This window comes from Zalophus californianus, chromosome 4, assembly GCF_009762305.2.
Source record: "Zalophus californianus isolate mZalCal1 chromosome 4, mZalCal1.pri.v2, whole genome shotgun sequence".
In the NCBI taxonomy this organism is placed as follows: Eukaryota; Metazoa; Chordata; class Mammalia; order Carnivora; family Otariidae; genus Zalophus; species Zalophus californianus.
In genome coordinates this window covers 96387073-96412193 of record NC_045598.1, presented here as the reverse complement: position 1 = coordinate 96412193, position 25121 = coordinate 96387073, and the positions used below count along the sequence as shown (strand labels likewise).

The 25121-nt window shown below is 36.4% G+C and overlaps 1 protein-coding gene across 2 annotated transcripts in view; it reads left to right on the top strand.

Moving 5' to 3' along the window:
* TRIM33 (tripartite motif containing 33) overlaps positions 1 to 25121 on the top strand; it is a 115766-nt gene that overhangs the window by 60192 nt on the left and 30453 nt on the right. For both annotated transcript variants that reach the window (XM_027603931.2, XM_027603924.2), the window contains exons 5-8: positions 18275 to 18391; positions 21118 to 21232; positions 23315 to 23461; positions 23971 to 24088. In XM_027603931.2, coding sequence (XP_027459732.1) covers positions 18275 to 18391; positions 21118 to 21232; positions 23315 to 23461; positions 23971 to 24088 — 497 coding nt within the window. The remainder of the gene's footprint in view (positions 1 to 18274; positions 18392 to 21117; positions 21233 to 23314; positions 23462 to 23970; positions 24089 to 25121) is intronic.

Genomic DNA, 25121 nt, shown 5'->3' with positions numbered 1-25121 from the left:
CTTACTGAGCCACTCATGTGCCTCTCTGCATCTTTTAAATGCAGAAAATGTCGTACCAACTTTAGAAGCTGGCTGTAGGGATTGAATGAGAATTTTACCTGTAAAGTGCTTAGCACAATAAGTACCCAGTATCAGTTTAGCTATTATTAGCTGTTATTACTAACATTGTAACCTATACATTTTCTTTTTTCTTTTTTTAAAAACATTTTATTGAAGTTGTTGGTGTTTATGTCTTTATTCTTTATGGCCTTGGAGGTTGTTCTCAAAAAGGAAAACAGCTATAGAACTTTATGAAATTTTGTACAGTTTTGAACATTACATGGTTTCTAGCTCTACCATGGGGTTATTGCACCTCCCTCTATAATTCTGTTCACAGTAAATGAATAAAATAAGTATAGAATTAAAATCAAAATGAGAAAAGAGACACCAATGGATATTTCAGTGAATTTTTCAAAAGCTGGGAAATGAATTGAATATATGGTGGGTCCTGATGGTAATTGACCTAGTAGAGTTGAATGAACTACAACCCAAGGGCAGGCAGAAAGGAGATATATAAAGGAAGCTATGTGATTTAATTCCTAGAAACCTATTTAGGATCAGGATTTAGAATTCATAGGTATGGAAGTTGGGCTTACTCTCTTTGGCGATATTAGGTCTAGATGGAGAGTGGGGATGAGGTACATGGCTGACATCAGGGAGGTTATATGTAAGTCTGCATTACACTGTGGGACCTTCACTTTCCCTGACTTGCTTCCAGAGTACCAGTAGTGACTTTTTTTTTTTTTAAATTATCCCTTGCTATCCTCCTCTCTGAAATTACAGAGGCCTTTTCATTCTCTGGAGAAAGTGATCAGAAAAGACCTCTAAATGTTGACATTGAGGGTTCATTTCTAATTAAGAAAACTCCCTTAAGTGAAGCCTACCAATTCATAAGTTCTGCTCTTACACATGACTCTAAGCAGGTTTTTTTTAAAGTGTATTTAAATGTGAATGGATGAAAGGATCATCTGACATTTGAATAGAGCCACCCTCATGTGCCATATCCCATACATTGTGGGCTATGTTGAGAATTCTTAACTCTTCCCTCTCTTGTCTGCTTCAAATATAGAGAATGGAAAAGCTAAATATTTCCTTTCTCAGCATTCCTGGCATTTGGGTAGCTCTGATCCCTAGTTTATTCCCATAAAATATAAGTGGAATTCTGTTTAGTTTGTGACTTTTTTTTTTTTTAAAGATTTTTATTTATTTATCTGACAGGGACACAGTGAGAGAGGGAACACAAGCAGGGGGAGTGGGAGAGGAAGAAGCAGGCTTCCCGCTAAGCAGGGAGCTGGATGCGGGGCTCGATCCCAGGACCCTGGGATCATGACCTGAGCCGAAGGCAGACGCCTAACAACTGAGCCACCCAGGCACCCCTTAGTTTGTGATTTTAAAAGGGACAAATGTTGCTGGTGTCAGCTTTTTCCCAGCTTTTTCCTTTCTTGAATAGGATGTGATGCCTGGTACTGTCACACCATTATATGCTCATGAAGGTAAAGCCAAGATCATCTCAGATTGTGGCTTTGATGTTGATCAACTAACACCATTAGCTACATCTGGTCTTGTTATATGAGTCTTTATTAGTCACTACAGCTGTACACATTTCTGATTGATATAGCCACCCACATGAAAAAGACCAAGACACTGAATAAAAGGACCATGAAGGGCATAAGATAATATAGGAACAAAAGGAAATGTAAAATCAAACAAAATTATGACATCCTTAAAGATATGACAAGTTACTGGTCACAAAATAAGGATAGAGTCTTTGAAAAAGAAATCATTAAAAGAAGAAAGAGCTGTTAGAAGCGTGATAGCTGAAATAAAAAATAGGTTTTGTAGATAAATTCTAGTTAGTCTCTTAGAAAATAGAGCAAAAAGAGAAAAGACAGATAAGAAAATTACAAGATACCAACAGCCAGCAATATGAATTATAGAAGAAGAAATGATCAGATAAGTAATACAAGAAACTCTCCTAAGAACCTAGAGTTGCCAGTCTGAAATGACCTATTTAGTGCCCAGTACATTGATTGTAAAAAAACAAAAGACCCACAAAAAAGTATATCTCACCATAAAATGACAGTATGCTATGGATTAAAATGAAGATCAGCAAAGTTTCCAAAGTAGGCAACATGTAATGAAATGGGAATCTAAATAGGATCTTTAAAAATAGTAATATCAGGAGACAGAAGATGCTGTCTTGATTTCAAAAGTTGGGAACTGAGAGGGAAAGATTTTCAATAGTAGCTAAATTATTATTTTTTTCAAGATTTTTTTTTATTTTTAAGTAATCTACCCCCAAAGGGGGGCTCAAATTCACAACCCCAAGATCAAGAATCACTCCACTGACAGCCAGCCTGATGCCCCTTCTATAGCTAAATTATTAATGTGAGAGTGAGATGTAGACATTTTTCAGCATGCAAGGACTCAGAAACTGCCTCCCATGCACCTCTTTCTGGAGTGCTATTAAAGAATGTGATCCACAAAAATGTTAGTCAACCAGAAAAGAAATGGTGAATTGTGAATGAATTCTGGAATGCCCAGAATGACGTCTATACACTAGGTAGTTTAACTGAAGCATTAGAATGAGGATATCTCCAGGAGAAAAAAAAAAATGAAAAAACGGAACCACTTCTAATATATTTGGTATTGTTACAGGTCATTTAAAAAATAATATTGACAAATTTTTGATGTATCTGGTGGAAAATGAGATTCATTAGGGATTGGTAAATTAAAAGTTAAACAAAGGAGAACAGAGGGCATTCATTAATTCCAAAGGAAAAAGTTCTACAAAAAATAAAATTATTCTGATTACACTCCTTGGCTTATCATTGGACAGTATTTACGTAGTCATTTATTCAACAAATAATTGCATGCCTACTGAGTGCTAGGCATGGTATATTTCATTGAACAAATTAAACTCAGTGTCCACAAGGACCTAATTTTTATGAAGAGTCAAACAGTAAATATATCAGATGCTGATGGTTACAAAGAAAAATAAAGCTGGGAAGTTGGGACAGGGTATGTGGATGTGTGTTTTTATTTTAAATAGGGTAGTTTCACAAGGTTTCCATGATGAGGTAGACTTTGAGTAGAGACTGAAGGAAGATGGGAGCAACCCTGCTTAAACTTGGCAAGCCAGGGGAGCATGTTTCAGATAGAGAAAGCAACTGGCAAGGGCCAGAGATAGTAGCATACTTGACTTCATTGAGGAGCTACATAGTCTGAATGGAATGAACAAGGGGAAGATTGGTATCAGATGAGGTCAGAGGGGCAGAAAGGGCCAACTTACTGAGTGCTTTGTAGGCCGTTATAAGAATGCTGGGTTTTAGTCTAAAGCTTTTGAGTAGTGGAATGATTTGAGTGTTGTTTTAAAATAATATTGCTGGGGCGCCTAGGTGGCTCAGTTGTTAAGCGTCTGCCTTCGGCTCAGGTCATGATCCCAGGATCCTGGGATCAAGTCCCGCATCGGGCTCCCTGCTCTGCGGGAAGCCTGCTTTTCCCTCTTCTACTCCCCCTGCTTGTGTTCCCTCTCTCGCTGTGTCTCTCTCTTTCAAATAAATAAAATCTTAAAAAAAAAAAATAAAATGATATTGCTGTCTGTAGTGAAGAGACATTAAAGGGGCACAAAGAATTAGGAGATTAGTTAGGAGGCTGTTTTCAGTAATTTACACAAGATAGTGGTGGTGTAGACTGAGTGCTAACATTGGAGATAGTAAGATGTGATCAAATTCTACACATAGTTTGAATTTGGATTTGATGCCTGAAACTGGGATGTATGGATTTGCTGATGTATGAGTTGTATGAGTTAGAGGGGTATCACTAACACCAAGATTTTTGGCTTTCAGCTTACTAAGAGTAAGTGAAAGGATAGGATTGAATTTACTAATGTGGAGAAGACCATGGGAAGACATGGTTTGTTAGGTGTTTCTAGGGAATTGGTAGTCAAGTTTTGGCCATATTAAATTTGAGATCTTAAAATAATATAAACACCAACTACTTTAATGATAAAATTAGATTGGGCATGATAAAAGTAAGGGAGATGGTATTATAAATGTTGAATTCTCCACTATCTAAAATTGATAAAACTCTGGGGCACCTGACTGGCTCAGTTGGTAGAGTATGTGACTCTTGATCTCAAGGTTATAAGTTCGAGTCCCACATTGGGTGTAGTGATTACTTAAAAAATAAAATCTTAAAAAAAATAATCACAGATCTGTACCTCTGAAACAAATAATACATTATATGTTAAAAAAAAAAAAGAAGATAGCAGGAGGGGAAGAATGAAGGGGGGAAATCTGAGGGGGAGACGAACCAGGAGAGACTGTGGACTCTGAGAAACAAACTGAGGGTTCTAGAGGGAAGGGGGGTGGGGGGATGGGTTAGCCTGGTGATGGGTATTAAAGAGGGCACGCTCTGCATGGAGCACTGGGTGTTACACGCAAACAATCATGGAACATTACATCAAAAACTAATGATGTAATGTATGGTGATTAACATAGCATAATAAAAAGAAAAAAAGAAAAAATCATTTGAGATGATAAAAGGTAAAAAAAAAAGTAAAATTGATTAAAACTATTTAGGCCTATCATTTTAGAAGACATCCCATAGATCTGTCCCCATCCTCACAGGAGAAGAGTTTCCTCACATTTACTGCGCCTTCTCAGATCTCCTCTGTTCCGTGAATTCTCAGGATGGGGCAAGATGGAACTTACACATTTGGAGGAGTGAGTTTGTTTCTCCTGAAATGTGGGTCATGAGTAAAATTGCAGGTCCTTTTTTTTGTGTGTGTGAGTAAAGCGATAGAAGTTTATTATGTGAAGATACAGAAAAAGCTCTTAAGAGTGAGAGCGATCCCACAGATTCTAAGACCACACAATTCTGACTCTTCTTCCTTTATGTGGGGTGAAGATGTGGTTGACTTGATAGAATTTCTTCTCCTTTAACAGATTATAAGAGGAAGCCCCAGGCCCCACCCTTCTTTACCAATGGTGGTAAAGAAGGGTGGGGCCTGGGGCTCCATCGTTATTTGCTTTAAATTTACTAGGACTAACATTACCGTGTTCTTTATCCCTGTTTGTCACCTGAGAAAAGTCCCACATTCCTAGGTTTCCCTCATCTGCCATAATTTAATTCCCGTAAGGCTCTGCATATGACAATTATGTCTCTCTGCCACTTTGTTCTTTGGGATTCGTGGTTTGTCATCAGTAGGATCTCTTTATCTTCAGTCTCTTTTTAAATCCTTTTCTGTGGCTTCTCTGCTGTAGTGGAAACAGAGCTCCAGGACACCGCTTCCCCTGCAGCCCTCTTAATTGGTGGCTGTTTTTTCTTTGATATTTCATGTATCACTGGACCTGGAGATATATAGCTATTCTCGTTATTTTTAGACCATTCTTCCTCCTTCCTCCCTAAAAATCTCTAAACTTTAATCTTACGTTATCATTCCTATTCCTCATTGGTGCTATAATATAAAAACCCATGGGTCATTCAACTTCATCCCTTAAACAGTTTCTAACTCAGAGGTCATCTGTAGATACTACTGTTGTCTTAATTCCTGGCAGTTTTGATCCTTCAGACATTCTAGTCTTTGTGTTCTTTGAACTTCTTTCTAAAGTTTGCCAGTCACATCCATAATTGTATTCTAGACCTTGGCATTTCTAATAATTATATTCAATTTCACGCATTCCTCTCTGTGACCACATCTCATCATTCTAGCTCATTCTGCTTAGTGTCAGACTTCGTTTTTCACCACTCAGTGACTTTTATTATAATCCATTGATAGTACTATTTTTTTTTTCACTTTATCTCAGTCCTTTATGTTTTCACTTAACCCTTTTCCGGTTTAACTTCGGGCTAATCATTTTCACTCCCTCACATTTAGCTTTGACTCCTGAATCCCATTTGGTTGAGGTCTCTAGGTAAAACCACAGTCTTGATTAAACCCAGCTTTCCTTCCATCATGCTTTGCTTATGCAGCTGAACATCATGACACCAACTGGTCTTATTCTCAGTTCATGACCACTTACCTCAAATAGACTCTTAATGTTACCTGGCAGTCATACTGTGCATTAACGCTGTTTCCTGTCAACATTTCATTGTTCATCCTCACTCCCAGATATTGGCAATGCTTCCTACTTCATTGAGAAAACTGAAGTAATACAAAGAGAACTTCTGCAGACTTCCTTTCCCACATCTACTTGTCTACCAAGCAGTTGCACCCACATTTTTCATTTCTCTGTTATCTTAGTTGAATTCTCTTCCTCTATGAAGCCAGTTTCTCTCCTTATACACTTAGATTCCATCTCATCTCATACAGCCAGGGAAATTGCTTCAGCAGTTTGGCTTTCTCTGCTGATGTCAGTTTTTCACTCTAGCATTTATTCCCACCAGTATTTTAATATTCTATTTTTTCTTCCATCTTTAAAAAATGAAAGAAAATGTAAAACTTGTCTTTAATCCACTTTCCCAGCGGGCAGCTGTCCCCGTTCCTCTTTGCAGCAAAATATTTTGAAAGGATTACTTATAATCATGATCTCCTAATTTCTCCTGTCCCATGCTCTCTGTCAACATTTTACCAACATTGTTCTTTTCAAGGTCACCAGTAACCATTGCATTACTAAATCTAGAGGTCATTACTTGGTCATCATCTTAATACTTGACACATCAGCAACATTTGACATAGTTGATCATCCCCTTAATACATGTTATTTACTTGGCTACCAAGAGACCACATTCTTTTAGTTTTCCTCCTACCACACTGATTACTTCTCAGTTTCATTTGCTCATTTTCCTCCATCTCTTAATGTTGGATGTGCCAGGCATTACTTCATTATCTGCAGCTACAGATTTATGGCTTTAAATACCATCCATATGCTGATGATGTCCAAATTTCTATTTCTAGCTCAGTACTCTTCTCCTGAACTTTCAGATTTGTCTATTCTATAAACTGTAACATCTCTTCTTGAGTGTCTGCTTTCTCAAATATAATATATCCAAAATAGAACTGATCACTTCAAATCTTTTTCACTGGCAGCCTTGCCCTATCTCAGTTTGTGGCAGTTGCATTTTTGCCACTGCATAAGCCAGAAATCTTGGCACTATCATTGATTCCACTGTTTTCTCATATCCGAACTCAAAATTATTAGAACATCTTTTTGGGGGTGCCTGGGTGGCTCAGTTAAGCAGCTGCCTTTGGCTCAGGTCATGATCCCAGCGTCCTGGGATCTAGCCCCGCATCAGGCTCTGTGCTCAGTGGGGCGAGCCTGCATCTCCCTCTCCCTCTGCCTGCCTGTCTGCCTTCTTGTGATCGCTCTCTCTCTCTCTCTGTCAAATGAATAAATAAAATCTTTTAAAAAAAAAAAGCCATCTCTTTGGTTCCCTTTTCAAAATCTATCCCTGAATCTCAAAATTTCTTACTGTCTCATTGCTATTAGCTCCATTGCTACCAGGCTGGTCTCAGACACCATCATTTCTGGCCTGGATGACTGCAGTCGTCTCCAAAGTCATCCCTGTGCTTGTAATACTGCCCTCCTTCAGTTTATTCTTAATTACTAGAACAGTCTCATGTCAGACTCACTCTTTGCTCAAAACCTGCAGTGGCTCTCCACTTTTGTCAGAGTAAAAGTCAGATTCCTTATAGTGGCCTATATGCTCATATTTCATCTACTACTGCTTTCCCCCCTCAGTCTGGCTTTTGTTGTTTCTAAAACATGGCAGAGATGCTGCCGCCTCCCTGTTTTCTCTACCTGGGACACTGTTGGTCCACTTATTTGCATACCGAACTTCCATTTATCCGTCAAGTCTGCTTAAATGTAACTGTCAACAAGATCTACTCTGATCACTGTATTTAAAATTGCAATTTGTCCCTTTACCCCTAATTCTCCTTATTCTGTTTCAGGTTTTTTTTTTTTTTTTTTTTTATTGCACTTATCCCTTTCTAAATATGTTCTTAATTTATAAACTTATTTTTTGTGTTCTTCTCATTAGAATATAAGCTTCATGAAGATAGGCATTTGTTTTATTCATGGTGTCTGAAGAGCCTAGACTGGTATTTGACACACATTTAGACATTTCATCTATTCAGCAAATACTTATTAATTTAGGTATAGGAAAAAAAGAGGTGGTAGACCTGCCTGAATATAGGAGTTGTCAGTTATATCTGTGTATTTTCATAGAAATCAGTTTTTAATTGTATAAGTAGTTGAGGGCTGCTTCTTCTGTTTCTTAATTGGAGGCCCTTGCTCTTTCTTTTTAATATTTAAGTAATTTCTACACCCAACGTGGGGTTTGAACTCAAGACCCCGAGATCAAGAGTCGCATGCTCCTCCAACTGAGCCAGCCAGGTCCTAGCTTTTTTAATTGGAATGTTTAATTCCATCCTGTCTGTCTGTCTGTCTGTCTATCTATCTATCTATCTATCTATCTATCTAAAGAGTTTATTTATTTGACACACAGAGAGAACATAAGCAGGGGGAGAGACATAGGGGGAGGGAGAAGCAGATTCCCCACTGAGCAGGGAGCCCAGTGTGGTGCTCGATCCTTGGACCCTGGGATCATGACCTGAGTGGAAGGCAGGTGCTTAACTGACTGAGCCACCCAGGCACCCTAATCCCATTACACTTAATGTAATTATTGATATGGTTAAGTTTAAGTTTACCATTTAGTTTTGTTTTATTTTTCTGTTTTTTTTTTCCTCTGCCATGTTTCAAGTTAATAAAACTGTTTTTGGTATTTGATTAATTTTACATCCACTTTTAGCTTTTTTAAGCTCTAATTCTATTATTTTTTAAAAAATATTTTATTAGAGAGCGAGTGAGTATAAGGGGGTGAGGGAGAAAGGGAGAAGCAGACACCCCACTGAACAGGGAGCCTGACAGGGTGCTCAATCCCAGGACCCCAGAGTCATGACCTGAGCTGAAGGCAGACAGCCAACCATTTGAGCCACCCAGGCACCCTGTATTCTATCATTATTATTGTTATTATCTTTTTTTTTTTTTAAAGATTTTATTTATTTGAGAGGGTGAGAATGAGAGAGAAAAAGCACATAAGAAGCGGGAGGGTCAGAGGAAGAAGCAGACTCCTTGCTGAGCAGGGAGCCCGGTGCGGGACTCAATCCCTGGGCTCCAGGATCATGACCTAAGCCGAAGGCAGTCGCTTAACAAACTGAGCCACCCAGGCGCCTCTAATTCTATTACTTTTAATGATTGCTCTAGGGCTAATGATATGCAGTTTTAACTTAAAGCCTTCTTAAAGTATTGTAGTATTTCCTACTTTATGAATACAAAAGGATGATTCAGTTTATCAAACCCTCATTCCTTTATACTAATGCCATATCATTTATTCATACATACCTTATAAATCTTACATTACAATGCCTTCTTTAAAAAAATAGCTGTCTTTGGGGCACCTGGGTGTCTTGGCTCAGGTCATGATCTCCGGGTTGTGGGATCAGCCCCATAATGGGCTCTGTGCTATGCACGGAGCCTGCTTGGGATTCTCTCTTTCCCTCTCCTTCTGGTCCCTGCCGTGTGTACACACTATCCTCCCCCCCAATAAAAGCTGTCTTTTAAGGAAATTATGAGAAGGAAAAACAAAATCCTAGTTTTTAAAAATATTTTTCCATTTATTACCATTTCTGTTTCTCTTTATATCTTCCTGTTTATATGAGTTAACCATATTTTATTATTTTCCCTTGTCCTGAAGAATATCCTTCAGCATTTCTTGTTTTGCAGGTTTGCTGTAGTTAATCTTCTCAGCTTATGTTCATCAGAAAATCCTCAGTTTAGAAGGATGTTTGCACTAGTTATAGAATTCTGGATTGACAGTGTTTTCTTTCAACATTTTTAGTTGTATTACCTTGTATTCTGGCCTCCTTTGTTTTTAATGGTATCATTCATATTGTTCTTACCCGAATGTTTGGTGCTTCTCAGGCTGCTTTCAAGAGTGTGTTTTTCTGTGGTCTTCACCATTTGACTATTATGTTTTAAGGTGTATATTTCATTCTGTTTATCCTGTGTGTGGTTCACGGACGTTCTTTATAAGTTTATGGTTTTCATCAAATTTGGGAACGTGGCCATTATTTCCTTAAACACTCCCCCCATTATTTCTGTCTTCTGAAACTCCCAATTATATGTTGTTTTTGTCACACAGGTCCCTGAGGCTTTGATCATTTTCCTTTAATCTATTCTCTCTTTTCCAGACTTTATAACTTTCCATTTGTGTTCATTTTCACTAATGCTTCAGCCATTTCCATTTGCTGCCAAACCCATGTAGTGAATTATTTCAATTATTGCACTTTCCTAGAATTTCCATTTCTCTTTCTGTAGTTTAATTTCTCTGCTCAGATTTTCTGTTCACTCACTAAAAGATGTTTTCATGTAAATTTTGAACAAATACACAATAACCTATTTAAAGTCTTTGCTAAATAGAATATCTGAACCATCTTGGTGTTAGTTTCTACTGAACTGTTTTTCTTTATTTTCTTGAAGTTATATTCTACTGTTGTTGGGTTTTGTTTTGTTTTGTTTTTACTTTTTACTTAAAAAAAATTTTTTTCCTGTTTCTTTGATGCCTGGTGATTTTTGTTTTGTTTTGTTTTTAAAGATTTTATTTATTCATTTGAGACAGAGAGAGAGAGAGAGTACATGAGCAGGGGGAGAGGCAGAGGGAGAGGGAGAAGCAGGCTCCCCGCTGAGTCAGGAGCCTGATGTGGGACTTGATCCCAGCACCCCGGGACCACGACCTGAGCAGAAGGCAGACGCTCAACCATTTGAGCCACCCAGGTGCTCCCGACACCTAGTGATTTTTGAATTGATGTTTGGATGTTGTGGATGTCACATTATAGGAACTAGATTCTTTTATTTTCCTTTGTAGACTGTTGATTGTTGTTCTGTCAGGGGGTTAAATTACTGGCTGATCACCTTGATCTTGGGTAAGCTTGGTTTTCTGCTTTTTCAGGGAGGATCTATGGAAAGCCCAATGTATTTCCCCAGCCTCTCTAACTCGGTTGGACTCAACTTCTGAATTCTGTTTCCTGGAAGATCTTGAGAGGACTTGGTTTTAGGCTTTTTTAGGACAGGATAGGCCTAGGATAAAATTTGTTCCAAGTATAGTTTTTTCTTTTAAGGTGTGGCTTTCTGGTTTCTCAAATAGATATCTGGGGAGATGGACAAAGTCTTTTCCCCCACTAGCTCAGTTGGAATTCTGTTTCCTGGAACTGCTTGACCTCTAGTTTCTCTGTTCTACCGTCAACTTCATAGCAACTGCTCTCTGTTAAGCCTTGCATAATCTCATGCTGTACATATACAGCCCAGATTTTGGCTGAGGACTTGTGAGGAGTTCATTGATTTTATGTCTGAGGTTTTGTGTATAGGGGCATTTGTAGATTTTTAGGATCATTATGGTTTAAAAGAGTGTACTTAAAATATAATGCCAGACATTTTTGTTAAAGAGCAAGATAGTTTATAATGGAAGTCACTTGAATGGAGCTGTATAAGTGAAATTTCTCTAAAATATTTTCCTGAGAAATAACTTTTCTTGTATTAGGCTTTTATATTGAAAAATGGATAGTTGGGTGGATAGATGGATAAATAAGCTTTAGAGCAGATATTTTTCTTTTCAATCCTAGATGTAGACCTACCTAGAGAGCTCTAAAAAAACACTGATGTTGGGGTGCCTGGGTGGCTCAGTCGTTAAGCATCTGCCTTCGGCTCAGGTCATGATCCCAGGGTCCTGGGATCGAGCCCCACATCGGGCTCCTGCTCCACAGGAAGCTTGCTTCTCCTCTCCCATTCTCCCTGCTTGTGTTCCCTCTCTCGCTTGTCTCTGTCAAATAAATAAATAAAAAATCTTTAAAAAAAAAAAATACTGATGCCTTAGTCCTACTCCAGACTGGTTAAATAAGAATTTTAAATTACATCCTGGGTATCAAAATTTTTTATGTATGTTACAAATACTGGTAAATCACCCCAGGTGGTTTTTGTTATTCAGTGAAGTTTGATAACCTCTACTTAGGAAGAACCTTTGCCAAACCCATTATTTTTCTGTAAATTCTTGCAAAGTTCCCGAAGACTTTCAGATAAAATCCAAATTGCCGGTAAAAATGACATGTAAATTCATATGTACCATCAGTTTTCTCAGGGAGCAAATTTCAGATTCAGAGCTATGGTGACAAATCAAGATTTTCTGTCCAAGTATATTGTTTGCTTGCCTGCCTGCCTGCCTGCCTGCCTTCCTTTCCTTCTTTCCTTCTTTTGTAGTAGGCTCCACGCCCAGTGTGGAGCCCAGTGAGGGGCTTGAACTCATGACCCTGAGATCAAGGCCTGAGCTGAGATCAAGAGTTGGACTCTTAACCAACTGAGCTACCCAGGTGCCCCCAAGCATATTGTTTTCATGTGGTACATTTATTGTGAGAAAAAGCAGCTTGTTTCAGTATTTGTATTCATTCAGCTCTTTTTGTTCATTAGATATTTGAGGGCTCACCATGTACCAGGTACCATGCTAGGTGATGACTATACAATAATAAAAACAACTGAGACTGTCCTTGCTATCTTGGAGTCTGTATGAGTCTTGAGATTGAATATATGGTTCAGTTGTAGTTCACTTTAGTGATTAACTCCAAAATAGAGTTAATTCCTTTTGGTTTTGCTTAAAAAAAAAAGTTGTTAATTTTAGTACTATAGTTTGTGTGCCTGTCAGATTATCTGAGGAACTCATAAGTCTCAGGTTCACTTACCCAGCAGAATGAATGCTTATGACTAGGAAAAGAATTGGGCTTGGCTAAGAGCTTGAATGACAGGAATATCAGGAGAGAAGATTTGAGAAAGAAACATTCAGAGTAATCAGTTATCCATTTGGCAAAGGGACAGGTTGGTTGAGATGTGTGTTGGCAAAAATGTTAATTGGTAAATTTTACAAAAGTAAAAACTCTATTGGTTGGTCATTTTCCTTTGCAGCAATGCAGACATGCCTCTGATCATTTTATGATTCATCTATGATTTCTGCATGGCTGGTTCTGATCTTTGAGATCTCAGTACAAACTCTTCAAGAACCTTTTCTGGGTTTCTGATCTAGATTTTTTTTCTACTTGTGTTTTCTCTGTCACATAACTCTAGTTAAATTTTTGTTTTCTCCTCAGAATGTAAGGAAAGGAAGAAGACGATGACCGTATTTTGTTTTGTTTACTGTGGTATCCCTACCTTTTTTTTTTTTTTTAAGATTTTATTTCTTTATTTGACAGAGAGAGATACAGCGAGAGAGAGAACACAAGCAGGGGGAGTGGGAGAGGGAGAAGCAGGCTCCCGCCAAGCAGGGAGCCCGATGTGGGGCTCAGTCCCAGGCCCTGGGATCATGACCTAAGGCAGATGCTTAACGACTGAGCCACTCAGGCACCCAGTATCCCTACCCTTTGAATACTTCCTGGTAAATAGAAGAATTCATTGCATATCACTAATGACTGCATACTTTTAAAAGTTTTAAAATCACAAGACAGTATCATATATATACAGAGAAGTACCTAAAAGTACAGTGTAAGGAGTGATTAAACAGGGAGTCTGCTTGAGATTCTCCTCCTCTCCCCCCACTCACACATGTGCGCTCTCTCTCTCTCTAAAGATCTTAAAAAAATACTGATACTTAAAAAAGATACTGAGTCAGAATTCTTATATACTAGCTAAAAAGTGCATATTCAGTTTCGTTATAAACTAAGATGATGGGGTGCCTGGGTGGCTCAGTCGTTAAGGGTCTGCCTTCGGCTCAGGTCATGATCCCAGGGTCCTGGGATCGAGCCCCGCATCGGGCTCCCTGCTCCGCTGGAAGCCTGCTTCTTCCTCTCCCACTCCCCCTGCTTGTGTTCCTTCTCTCACTGTGTCTCTCTCTGTCAAATAAATAAATAAAATCTTAAAAAAAAAAAAGCCCTTATTCATTTCCCAGTCTTCTGACAACCATGTTTTCAAAAATTTCTTAGCAAACTGCATTAAATAATTTCTCAATAATAAAAAACATATAATCATGATGATAATTTCTGTTCTAAACTACATAACCAGTGGTTTATATGTTATCCTGAGTTTCTATGATTCTAATCAAAAGCACAGAAAGTCTGGGCACCTGGGTGGCTCAGTTGGTTAAGCGACTGCTTTCGGCTCAGGTCATGAACCTGGAGTCCCAGGATTCAGTCCCGCATTGGGCTTCCTGCTCGGTGGGGAGTCTGCTTCTCCCTCTCAACCGCCCCCCCTGCCTTGTGGTCTCTCTCTCTCAAATAAATAAGTAAAATCTTAAAAAAAAAAAAAAAAAAAAAGCACAGAAAGTCTTACCTAGCCTGCCTATTCTAACTAAATCATGGGCATCTGTAATTTTTACCTACACATTTTGAAATACTGAATATAACTCACTGTGAGTTGAAGCCCAGGTTAAGAATCACTTCTACTTCATATAAAAGATTAACACCTAAGAGAAGGCTTTCGTGTGTTTACATATTAATCAAAATTATATTTTATTATTTTATTTTTTTAAAAGATTTTATTTATTTGGCATGGGACCATGACCTGAGCCGAAGGCATACGCTTAACGATTGAGCCACCCAGGCGCCCCTCAAAATTATATTTTATTTTATTTTATTTTATTTTATTTTATTTTATTTTATTTATTTATTTTTTAAAGATTATTTATTTATTCATGAGAGACAGAGAGAGAGAGAGAGGCAGAGGGAGAAGCAGGCTTCCCGCTGAGCGGGGAGCCCGATGCGGGACTCGATCCCAGGACCCCGGGATCATGACCTGAGCCGAAGGCAGACGCTTAACCATCTGAGCCACCCAGGCGCCCTCAAAATTATATTTTAAAAAAAGATTTATTTATTTATTTTGGAGAGACCTAGAGAGAGAGAGAGAGAGAGCATGTAGAGGGGAGGGGCTGAAGGAGAGGGAGAGAGAAATTCTTAAGTAGACTCCCCACTGAGTTCAGAGCCTGACTTGGGGCTCCAACCCAGGAACCTGAGATCATGACCTCGGCCAAAATCTAGAGTTGGGATGCTTAACCAACTGAGACACTCAGGCGCCCCTAATGGAAATTATACTTAATCCATTTATTGGTTATTCTTTTTTCTCCCCATTTCTGAAGTATTTCTTTTTTTTCCTTTTGTTTTTTAAAGATTTTATTTGTTTATTTGACAAGAGAGAGACACAGTGAGAGCAGGAACACAAGCAGAGGGAGTGGGAGAGGGAGAAGCAGGCTTCCCTCTGAGCAGGGAGCCCCATGAGGGGCTCAATCCCAGGACCCTGGGATCATGACCTGAGCCGAAGGCAGATGCTTAACGATTGAGCCACCCAGGAGCCCCTGAAGTATTTCAACAATAATTTTGATTTGCTAAAAATGAAAATGCAGAGTTAGTTATTCTGTTAGCTAGGAGAATCAGAAGTTGTAGCCAAAACTACTTCCATGTTGCTTTTTTGTTGTTCAAGATCCAGTTAGTATTTTTCTTCTAATTATATAATTGAAATTAATCAAGTGAACAGAGACAAATCTGAGCATCACTTTTCATTCAGTTCCTTAATGGTTCACTATTATTTGTTATCTGAATGCAACTTAAGCAAAATGTGCAAGTCTTTTTAGCATCTCATATTTTTCTACTTTTCTGGTTTTGCTCTCTTTTCCTTAGCCTTGAAAAGGACAGATCGCTTCAGAACTATGAACTAATATACATTCAGATTTTTTTTTCCCCCAGTGGGAAGGCTTACCTTCCTCCCAAGTTTATTCCGAGTACTCTTACTCATCCTTAAACATCCAGCTCAAATGTTAACTCCTGTATAAGGGGAGGAAAGAACACATACTTAAATGTAGGTATATCATAGTGTGTTTGCTTAGTACTTGTTCACATAAATCAAGAAGATATTTCTAGAAACAGGATTCTGAAACCTTTATTTTGAGGTGAGAAGAGAAATAAATTTGTACAGGGTTAAATTTTATGAATTAAAATTTTGTGAATTATGATACTAGTTGACCTTTCTACCAAGTGCTTTTCTATTTACTGACATAATCAAACTCTGTCAAAAGTTCTTTCTTCATCTCAATTTAAAGCTCATTGAGTCACAAATGGTAACTCGTTAGCATGGTAATCTCATATTCCTACTTCATTTGTACAGATTTAACAAAGTAAAATTTTATTTTTGACATAGAGAAATTGTGGTATATGGAATAAATCAGATGTTTTTCAATAAAAGAATGAAATGAAACTATCTTTGGGTTACCTATCTATCTGACAGTAGATAGTTTTAATTAATTTTGATAGTTTTAATTTAAAATTAAAATACCCACATCTTTTTTTGCTGTTCAATATCTTAAACTATGAAGTGTTATTAGACTTTACATACAGGGTTTGGGTTTTGTTTTTTTGTTTTGTTTTGCTTTAAAAATGAATTCTTAAGAATCGTAAAGTGGCCAGTTTTATTAAGTATGGTTTACTACAATAAAATTCTTAAAAGCAATGCACAAAATAAAAACCTCAGTTGCTGAATGTTCTGTTATACCAGTCCTCATATTGCCATACATTTTGCCTTCTACTGCCCTCCATTTTTCCTTTACCTCTTGAACCTGAGCACTAAGTGAACTTTTCCTTCATCTTACCAAACTTTCCTCAGCATTCACAACTTTTTAACCTTTTCTTCTAAATTTACCTTAAGCGAGACTTTCACTGAAGACACAGACATCTAGATGCTCATAGTCTTCCTCTTTATCTCAATTTCTGCCTTTAGTGATTTCAGTATCCACATAGACAGTTGTAACTTTATCAGTATCTTGAGCTCATTTCCAGTGACCTTCTCTTGACTGTGCCTTAGCTAGGCGTTTAATTTTTAGGGCATACCATAGACCTTACATTAACTGGAGCGTGTAAACTCCCAAATTACCAAAGGTGCTGATCTCTCTGACAGAGTCCATTGTTCAGGCTTGTTTGTGCAGCTATGTAAGCTAGTGTTATATTCTGATACCTTATCTGAGCTACTGTCATAGAGTTCTAGGTGGTCATCCTGTTCTCTCTTCTTTGGATTTATCTTTTATATCTCTGTCTGTTGATTTTCCTGGAACATAAATCTGATTATTACATCTTGGTTAGAATTTTTCAAGGGCTTCTCATTACTAAGAAGGTAAAATCCAAACATTAGCATGGCATACCCAGCCTTTCACAGCCTGATTCTGGATTTTATTAATTATTATCTCATATTTTGACCTTTGCCTGGCTTTCTTTGGCTAAATTGAAGTCTTTGTAGTTCCCTAAATATGCCTCTGTATGTAGCATATGATAATACTATTCTGACTTCACTGTGAAGCTTTCCTTGGTATTAAGGCTGTGTTCTTGTTGCAGACTATATGTATCTCCATTATAGTTTTTATCACAGTATGGTATCATTTCATATGTGTGCCTATTTATTACAAGAATATGAACAATAATGGATTTTTTTTTACGCATGTATCTCTAACATACAGAAGAATCCCAAAAATATTTGTTGACTTAATGAACAATTTACACAAAGGAACTAAAACTAGGAAAGAAAACCATTCTACCCTCCTAGTAGCCAAAGAACTGTAGTCTTTACTCTCAAGTGTAAATTTTCACACAATAATATTAGGAAATAATAAACACCACTCACATTGACAAAGTTAAATTAAAACTGGTGTTGGTGATTTTTTAATTGGTTCAAGTCTTAGAAAAATTTGATTAGTATGGAGCGCTGAAATACTGTTTCAGATGGTGATTGTAAAGACAAGATAAAGAAAAGTCAGATATAAAATTGCACATACATTCTATATACTTGTATTTTGGAATACGGAATAAAAAGGCTAAGGAGTATATATTACAGTGATAGTAGTGGTTTTATGATGTTAAAACTACGGGTAGTTCCCCACTTTTGAAAGTATTTTCTGTAATGTTATATTTTATGATTTAAAACGTATACAACTTATTCCAATATTTGGATTTTTAAAAAAATGTAATTCTGAATCAAAATTCTGATGTAAGAGCACTTGAATAGTTTTTAATTTTTTTTAGTCTTATAAAATGGCTTCTCAGGCTTGGCTCAGAAGGAAAGGGATTGGTAGTTAAAAGTTGCTGTTGAGGTAAGGTATGTGAGGACGCATAGAATGTCCATCATTTAAGTAAGGTCTTACGTTTGAGTCATGTAGCAATTCATTTTCATAATTTTAATGGTAAATTTTCCATTCTAAGTGTAGTTTTTGTTTTTGTTCTAAGATACCAGTTTTTGGAAGAAGCTTTTCAAAACCAGAAAGGTGCAATTGAGAATCTACTGGCTAAGCTTCTTGAGAAGAAGAATTATGTTCATTTTGCAGCTACTCAGGTGCAGAATAGGTAAGTGTGTTGCCTTAAAACCATAATTTCACTTTAAGAATTAATAGCACAGTAGGTCCAGTTTACATATGTTTTCCTTCTATATTATATTAAGCATATGTAGAAAACATTTTTGGAAGGGTAAATCATATAAGTTTGAATTTGGATAATAATATTTGTTAGTTAAGTAAGATTTAATTCACCAAAATTTTGAATACTTTTAAGATATGTCTTTGACTATTTTATAATCAACAAAACTCTAGACTCTGTAAAGCCTTAAATAACTGGAAAAAGCAATTAATACGTAGAGTTGAATTACAAATTTTAACTATGTGGAAGACATAGTATAGAGGAGAGGATATGAAGAATGGTGGTTAAATTTACCTCCCCATCTGTAAAACAAGAATTAAAAATACTACTTCTCTTAATAGTGTTATTATAAGATGAGTGTATAGCACAATTTGTGGCACATAGCAGACCCTCAGATTTTAACTGTTGCTGTTTATCAATAATACCATCAGTATTTAAACATTTTATTCAGGTTCATTTCTAAATGAACTAAATTTATTGATAAGGCAAGTTGGAATAGGTTCCATAAAGAGTACATTAACAAGGTGGGGACTCAGTGTAGAAAGATGAACACTTGGAGCTGGCATAATTAAAATCTGTATATTCCTGAAGGTGTGACTAGGGTTAATAAGTATTTATTTTTCAGTTTCACAAATATTGAGACTTTTAGGTACTTCTAGAATGTTGAAGTTAATTTATGATGATTAAAATGATTAAAAATGACAGTAGATACTCAAAAGTATTAAATAGATGAATGAATGAATAGTACATTATATATTAGACCATAAGGTGGTAGAACTTTCATCTTAACTTTCATCTTCTGAAGTGATACCAAAAGAAAACAAAGGCTATTCTGAAGTTGTAGATGTAACAATGCAGTTGACCCTTGAACAACATGGATTTGAACTGTGGGGCCACTTATATATTTTTTCAATAAATACAACATTTTCTTTTCTCTAGCTAACTTGATTGTTAAGAATATAGTATGTGATACATATAACATGAAACGTGTTAATCGGCTGTTTATGTTAGCAGGAAGGCTTCTGGTCAACAGTAGGCTACTAGCTAAGTTTTTGGGGAGTCAAAAGGTATACATGGATTTTTTACTGCATAGGGGTAGGTGCTCCTAACCCCGACTTTGCTCAAGGGTCAACTGTATATACCTACACTAATATATTACATAAACTATTCATGGATGGTTAATTGTTATGAAAATGTCAGGATGTTTTAGTGATACTGCTCTGTTGTGGGTGATATTGGAGAGGGTGGTAGCTACCATCTCATAAATAACAGATGAATGTCCTTTTCAGAAAAAGGATAGTGAGTTGATTCATATGGTGTCCCGTATTTTTGTACAAATGTTTTGTACATATTTTATATATGTGTTTCTGAATCTGTGTAGAGAAGGAGAACAAGGAGTTTATGTGTTATAAAATTGCAGAGGGTTGGGGAGACTAATGATTTCATCTCCAGAAAGATTTTTTTTTTTAAAGTATTGAAATCTCTGATAATACTTCCCTTTAGGCACATTCTTTAATGACCTATCTCCATTTTTGAATGTACATTGATTTCTTTCTTCACAATTGAACATATAGTAGACGTGCTTAAATCTAATGAGAATCTGACTATGGCTAACTGTTCTCTGCTTTTAGCATGCTTAATGATTTTAGTCTTTGGCTGAATCATTTTAAGTTGGAACCTTACATTATCAATAGTAATTAGCACTCTTATTTTTTAAAAAGACATCTTCTACTCACTTTAATAAGATAAGAACAGAATTGAATAAAATTTTCAAATAAGTGCCCAAACATGTGCTGATGTATAGACAAAGGAGGGAAAATTACATTATAATTACTCAGATTAAAGTTACTCAAATTTGAATTGGGCAAATAAAAGACATTTTAGAGGTTGAAAATATGGATAATAATTTCTAAAGAAGTAGAATGTAAAAGTTGAAGGCTGCTTTCTTTGATTGTTGAACATTTTACATATTTATATTGGTGGGACCCCCCCCCTCTGAAATAGGTATCAGCTATTTCATATCTGCAACCAGAACTTTTCATTGCCAAAGTGGGAGCTTATACCTATTCTAAAACATCTGACAACTCTTTTACAAAATGGATTGAAGTTGTTTTATACCCTTAATTCTGTACAGTAGGAAAACTGTTTTGAGAAGAAGCTAGGGAAGGGGGGGGCGTGTATCAGAACCCACATTTGAAGTGGTTAAGTTGTAAGAGAAAATAAATGCTTCTAAGCTTAATTCCTGTTATTTCAACAGATAATTACTGTTTGCAACATTCATTGTTCTTTTGCACATGTTCTTGATAAGTGTTAAGTAGATCCAAGGTGCCAGATTTGACACTAGCCAACAAATGTTGATGTCAGATGTTTATATATCACATTCAGGTCATAGGAACTAAAGGAGATTTCCATCTAGACTAATAAACTGGCCTTTATGAACTTAATTTAAAATTACTAAATATTCCGTTCTTTGTATAAATAACTTGTTTGGACCAAATTGAGTGCTCAGGTCTACCGAAACATAAATTGTACATTTTGACAAAGGTTTAATTTTAATTACTCGCTTTAAGTGCCCAGTTGGATGAATTTCTGTAACAGTTGATGATTCAGAGACATAGGATAAGTTGATAACCTAATGATGCATTTCTCTTATTCAGGATAAAAGAAGTAAATGAGACTAACAAACGAGTAGAACAGGAAATTAAAGTGGCCATTTTCACCCTTATCAATGAAATTAATAAGAAAGGAAAATCTCTCTTACAGCAGCTAGAGGTACGGTTCAAAGCCAAAATAAAACAAAAACTGCTTCTATTGCTCTTTAGCTGTTTTTAATGTTTATTGAAAGCTCTTTTAGATTGGTTGGGGGGGCCTGGAAGTAAAGAAAGTTAAAAACATTTTTTTATTTCATTTTCTATTGGAAAATAGAGCTTTATTGAGTTAGTTAATTTGCAGCCCAATTTAATAATACTGATTTTAGCTGTATAAATTAGGAGATAGTGTTGTCCTCTTAGGAATGAAAGAATTATTACTAAAATGTTATATAAACTAAGACAAAGCCAACCTGCTACATCCTCCCCACCCCCCAAGATAGGCCCTCAATTTAACTATTAACATGTGAATGTATATTGGGAGTCTGCTTGAGTCCTTTGTGTGTTTCACTTTATTTTAAAAATATTCCATAGTTTTGCTAAAAATGCTCATTTTGAAATTTATAAACTTTAAACTTACTGATAATTTTGTTGTATTGTTTTTTGTTGCATATTTTGAGATTAATATGTAGATATAAATTTCTAGATAAGAATCAGTCAATTTGTGAAATCCAAATTAAGTTTTAAACAAAGAGTCGCCTCTACTGACCACTGCTATGTTCATTGGTTTTCAAGATTTGGTGCTCTTTAGTAGGCTTAGATGATATGGGGTTGCGTTTTCTGCACCATTAAATGGTAGCAATTTAAACTATGTATTTGATTTTTTAACTTCCATTACTATTAACCTCACATTTTCCACAGTTTTTTTTCTGTTCCAGTCCTTCATAGAACATTGTAGAAATATTAGAGACATAGTTACATACAAATGAAAGAAATGATGTTGGCAGTGCTATTTCTGAATTTAGTCTTTTGAAATACATCTTTTTATTGAGACACAGTTGTGAGATTAAAAGTACTCTTGCACATACTTTTAAAAGTTGGAGGTCTCTTTCTTGTTGTACATCCAGCTGATGCATTTAATTCTACTAGATTTTTGTTTTCAAAAGGACTGTGTGAATGGAGAGCACTGAGCAGCAACTATTTTTGATAACCTTTTAAGTTACTGCAAATACATTTTTAACTATAGTCTAAAATAATGTTAAACAGTTTCAAGAATTTTTGAGTGAAAAGATGCATCTTAATACTAAAATATACAAAAATACGAAATGATAAATCTGCCACATATTCCTAATATGCTGAATTTAAACGATAGATGTTTTCTAGTGTAAAATGTTCTTCAACTTTGTAAAACAGAAGTTTTCCTAAGCTTTGGTGATTTCCAGGGAAGTTGTGAATCAAGCTTCTATCAGTTGAATACTTTTATCCCCTGTTTTACATTACAAAATGAGCAACTTGTTTTCTTAGGAAAAAATCTGTTCCAATAAATCAAGTTGAGGCATTAAGAAAACTGGTTAAGTACCAAGTAGATAGGTTGTTTGGCGTGCCAAATGTTAAAGTGTATAGGACATCACCTATATTGCTTCTAGGAGTTTTAGTTCCCAGATAGTTTAATTTTCCTTTGCAACATTTCCCCCAAAATTGGTCCTTCAACTCTTACTGACTTCCTTGTTCTTTTATGAACTTTTGTCATTTTAAAAAAAGTTTCCCTAACTCTGCTCTTAGAACTTTGGAATTTACGTTTCTCATTTTGTCTAAAGTATTTAAAGGAAGAGATTTTAACTCTAGCCTCATGCTGCACCAGTAGGTGGCACTGGCAACACAAAATTTTCTTTGGTCTGAAAAGTAGAGTTGAGTATATCATATTTCTAAAGGTCAGCTCATTATGCCGTAGATTCTGTGTATTGGATCAGCCTAATAATAGATACTGCTTTTAATAAAAATATTTTTATCTTCTGAAGGAAAAGAGAGACATCAACTAACATTAATTTCTATATATGGAATGTCCCTTGTTAGCTTAGGGAACTTAAGTTTTAGTTCCGCTTTTGTTAGTGACTTTTCTTTTGATCAGAGACTCATTAAATAATGAGGTGCTTGCCAACTTATCCTAATTTTAAAAAGTAATGTAGGTATTGTGTTCATTTGCAATAAAAATTGTGAGTTGAATTTTTCATATAGAATTCGTCATTGAATTCTTGTTCTGTTTCAGAATGTTACAAAAGAAAGACAGATGAAGTTACTGCAGCAGCAGAACGACATCACGGGCCTCTCCCGGCAGGTGAAGCATGTTATGAACTTTACAAACTGGGCAATTGCAAGTGGCAGCAGCACAGCACTACTGTACAGCAAGCGACTGGTGAGACACATACATAGTATAGTATATTTATGGTCTCTAAGTGGACTTTATTGAGATACTTACATTCAGTGAATTGCACTTGGGTAAAGTATTAGATTTTGTATTTTTGCAAGTGTAACCACCGCCATGTTAAGATACAGAAAATTTCTGTCACCCACAAAAGTGTCCTTGTTCCCCTCTGCTCCTGACCCTAGGCAACCATAGTCTGATTTCTTTCACTTTCTGGAATCGCATACGAATGGAATCATACAGTATTTACTGTCCTGAAGATACCTAGTATCGTAATGTACCTAGTAGTTTATCACCATCATAATGTAGTTTTATCACCAGAAATGTCAGAAGTTCAAGCATGTGCGTTTGATTGCTAATATAGATAGCCTTTTAAACACATACTGTCTCATCTGAGATTGATTTGTGGGGCTACATGAGCTTTTTATGTCTTTATCATGTATGTTTTCTCAAGTGATACTTATAATTTTTAAGACTAATGTGAATTTTTTCCCTTTAAGATTACTTTTCAATTGCGCCATATTTTGAAAGCACGGTGTGATCCTGTGCCTGCTGCTAATGGAGCAATTCGTTTCCATTGTGATCCCACCTTCTGGGCAAAGAATGTAGTCAATTTAGGTGAGAAATAATTAGTTTTATGAATGTAACTGGGTTCACTGAATTAGGAGGAGAAAACATCTAAAGCAAATTTTAGAGACTTGAAACTTCACTCTAACATGTAAACTTCTTGGAAAATATGTTCCTCATTGGGAACTTGAGCTATGTTCATGACATCTTTAAGAATGTTGAGAATCTCCTATGTGTAGATTTTAAAAATGTGTGTCATTGCTAACTTTTCCCCATCTTTTAAAATTAATAATGACTATTTCATGTCAAAAACTTATTAGCAAATGGAGTTTCATTCTCTGGAAGAATTTATTAGATGCTTAGTAGTTTGTATATAAATTGTACCAAATTGTCCACTAGAGGAGGACCTCCAGGATGCTGATGTGTCTGAAAGTCATGTACTGAGGAATGTTTGAAAGATAAGAGTAGCTCTTTTCCACACAGAGGAGAAATGGACTTCACTCTAGTTACTCCACAGTGTGGACCTGCGGACCACAGGTGAAAGTTACAGGGAGACAGACAAACAGCTCAATTCACAACAAAGGCCAAAAACTTCCCGACAGTTAGAACTATCTACAGATGAGTAAACTCACTTTCAAAATAGTCAGATCCTCACCATTGGAAGTTGTAAAAGCAGAGGTGGATGGCTTTCTGTAAAAAAATAATCTTTGTGTATATTAAAATTTGGTTATAGCCTTAGATCAGGCATTGGCAAACGGTGTGTGGCATGGTGGCTGAGTTTTTTTACATTTTAAAGGGTTGTAAAAACAAATGAAAATAAAAGAATTTATGATAGATCTTATGTGGCCTGCAAAGCCTAAAATATCTGACCCATTAAAGGAAAGGTTTGCCGACTCTGCCTTATATCAAACCTTCCTAAAATTTGCTTTCTATTCCTAGAAAACACTGGGCTCAGTAAGAAGCAAGGAAAATTGTCATTTTTAGCGACATAAGTGGTTAAAACGTTCCATGTTTCCACAGACAGTTTTGGAGCAGTGTCCTACTCTGCCCTGCAGACTTTGGCAATTCAGAGGCAGATGACATC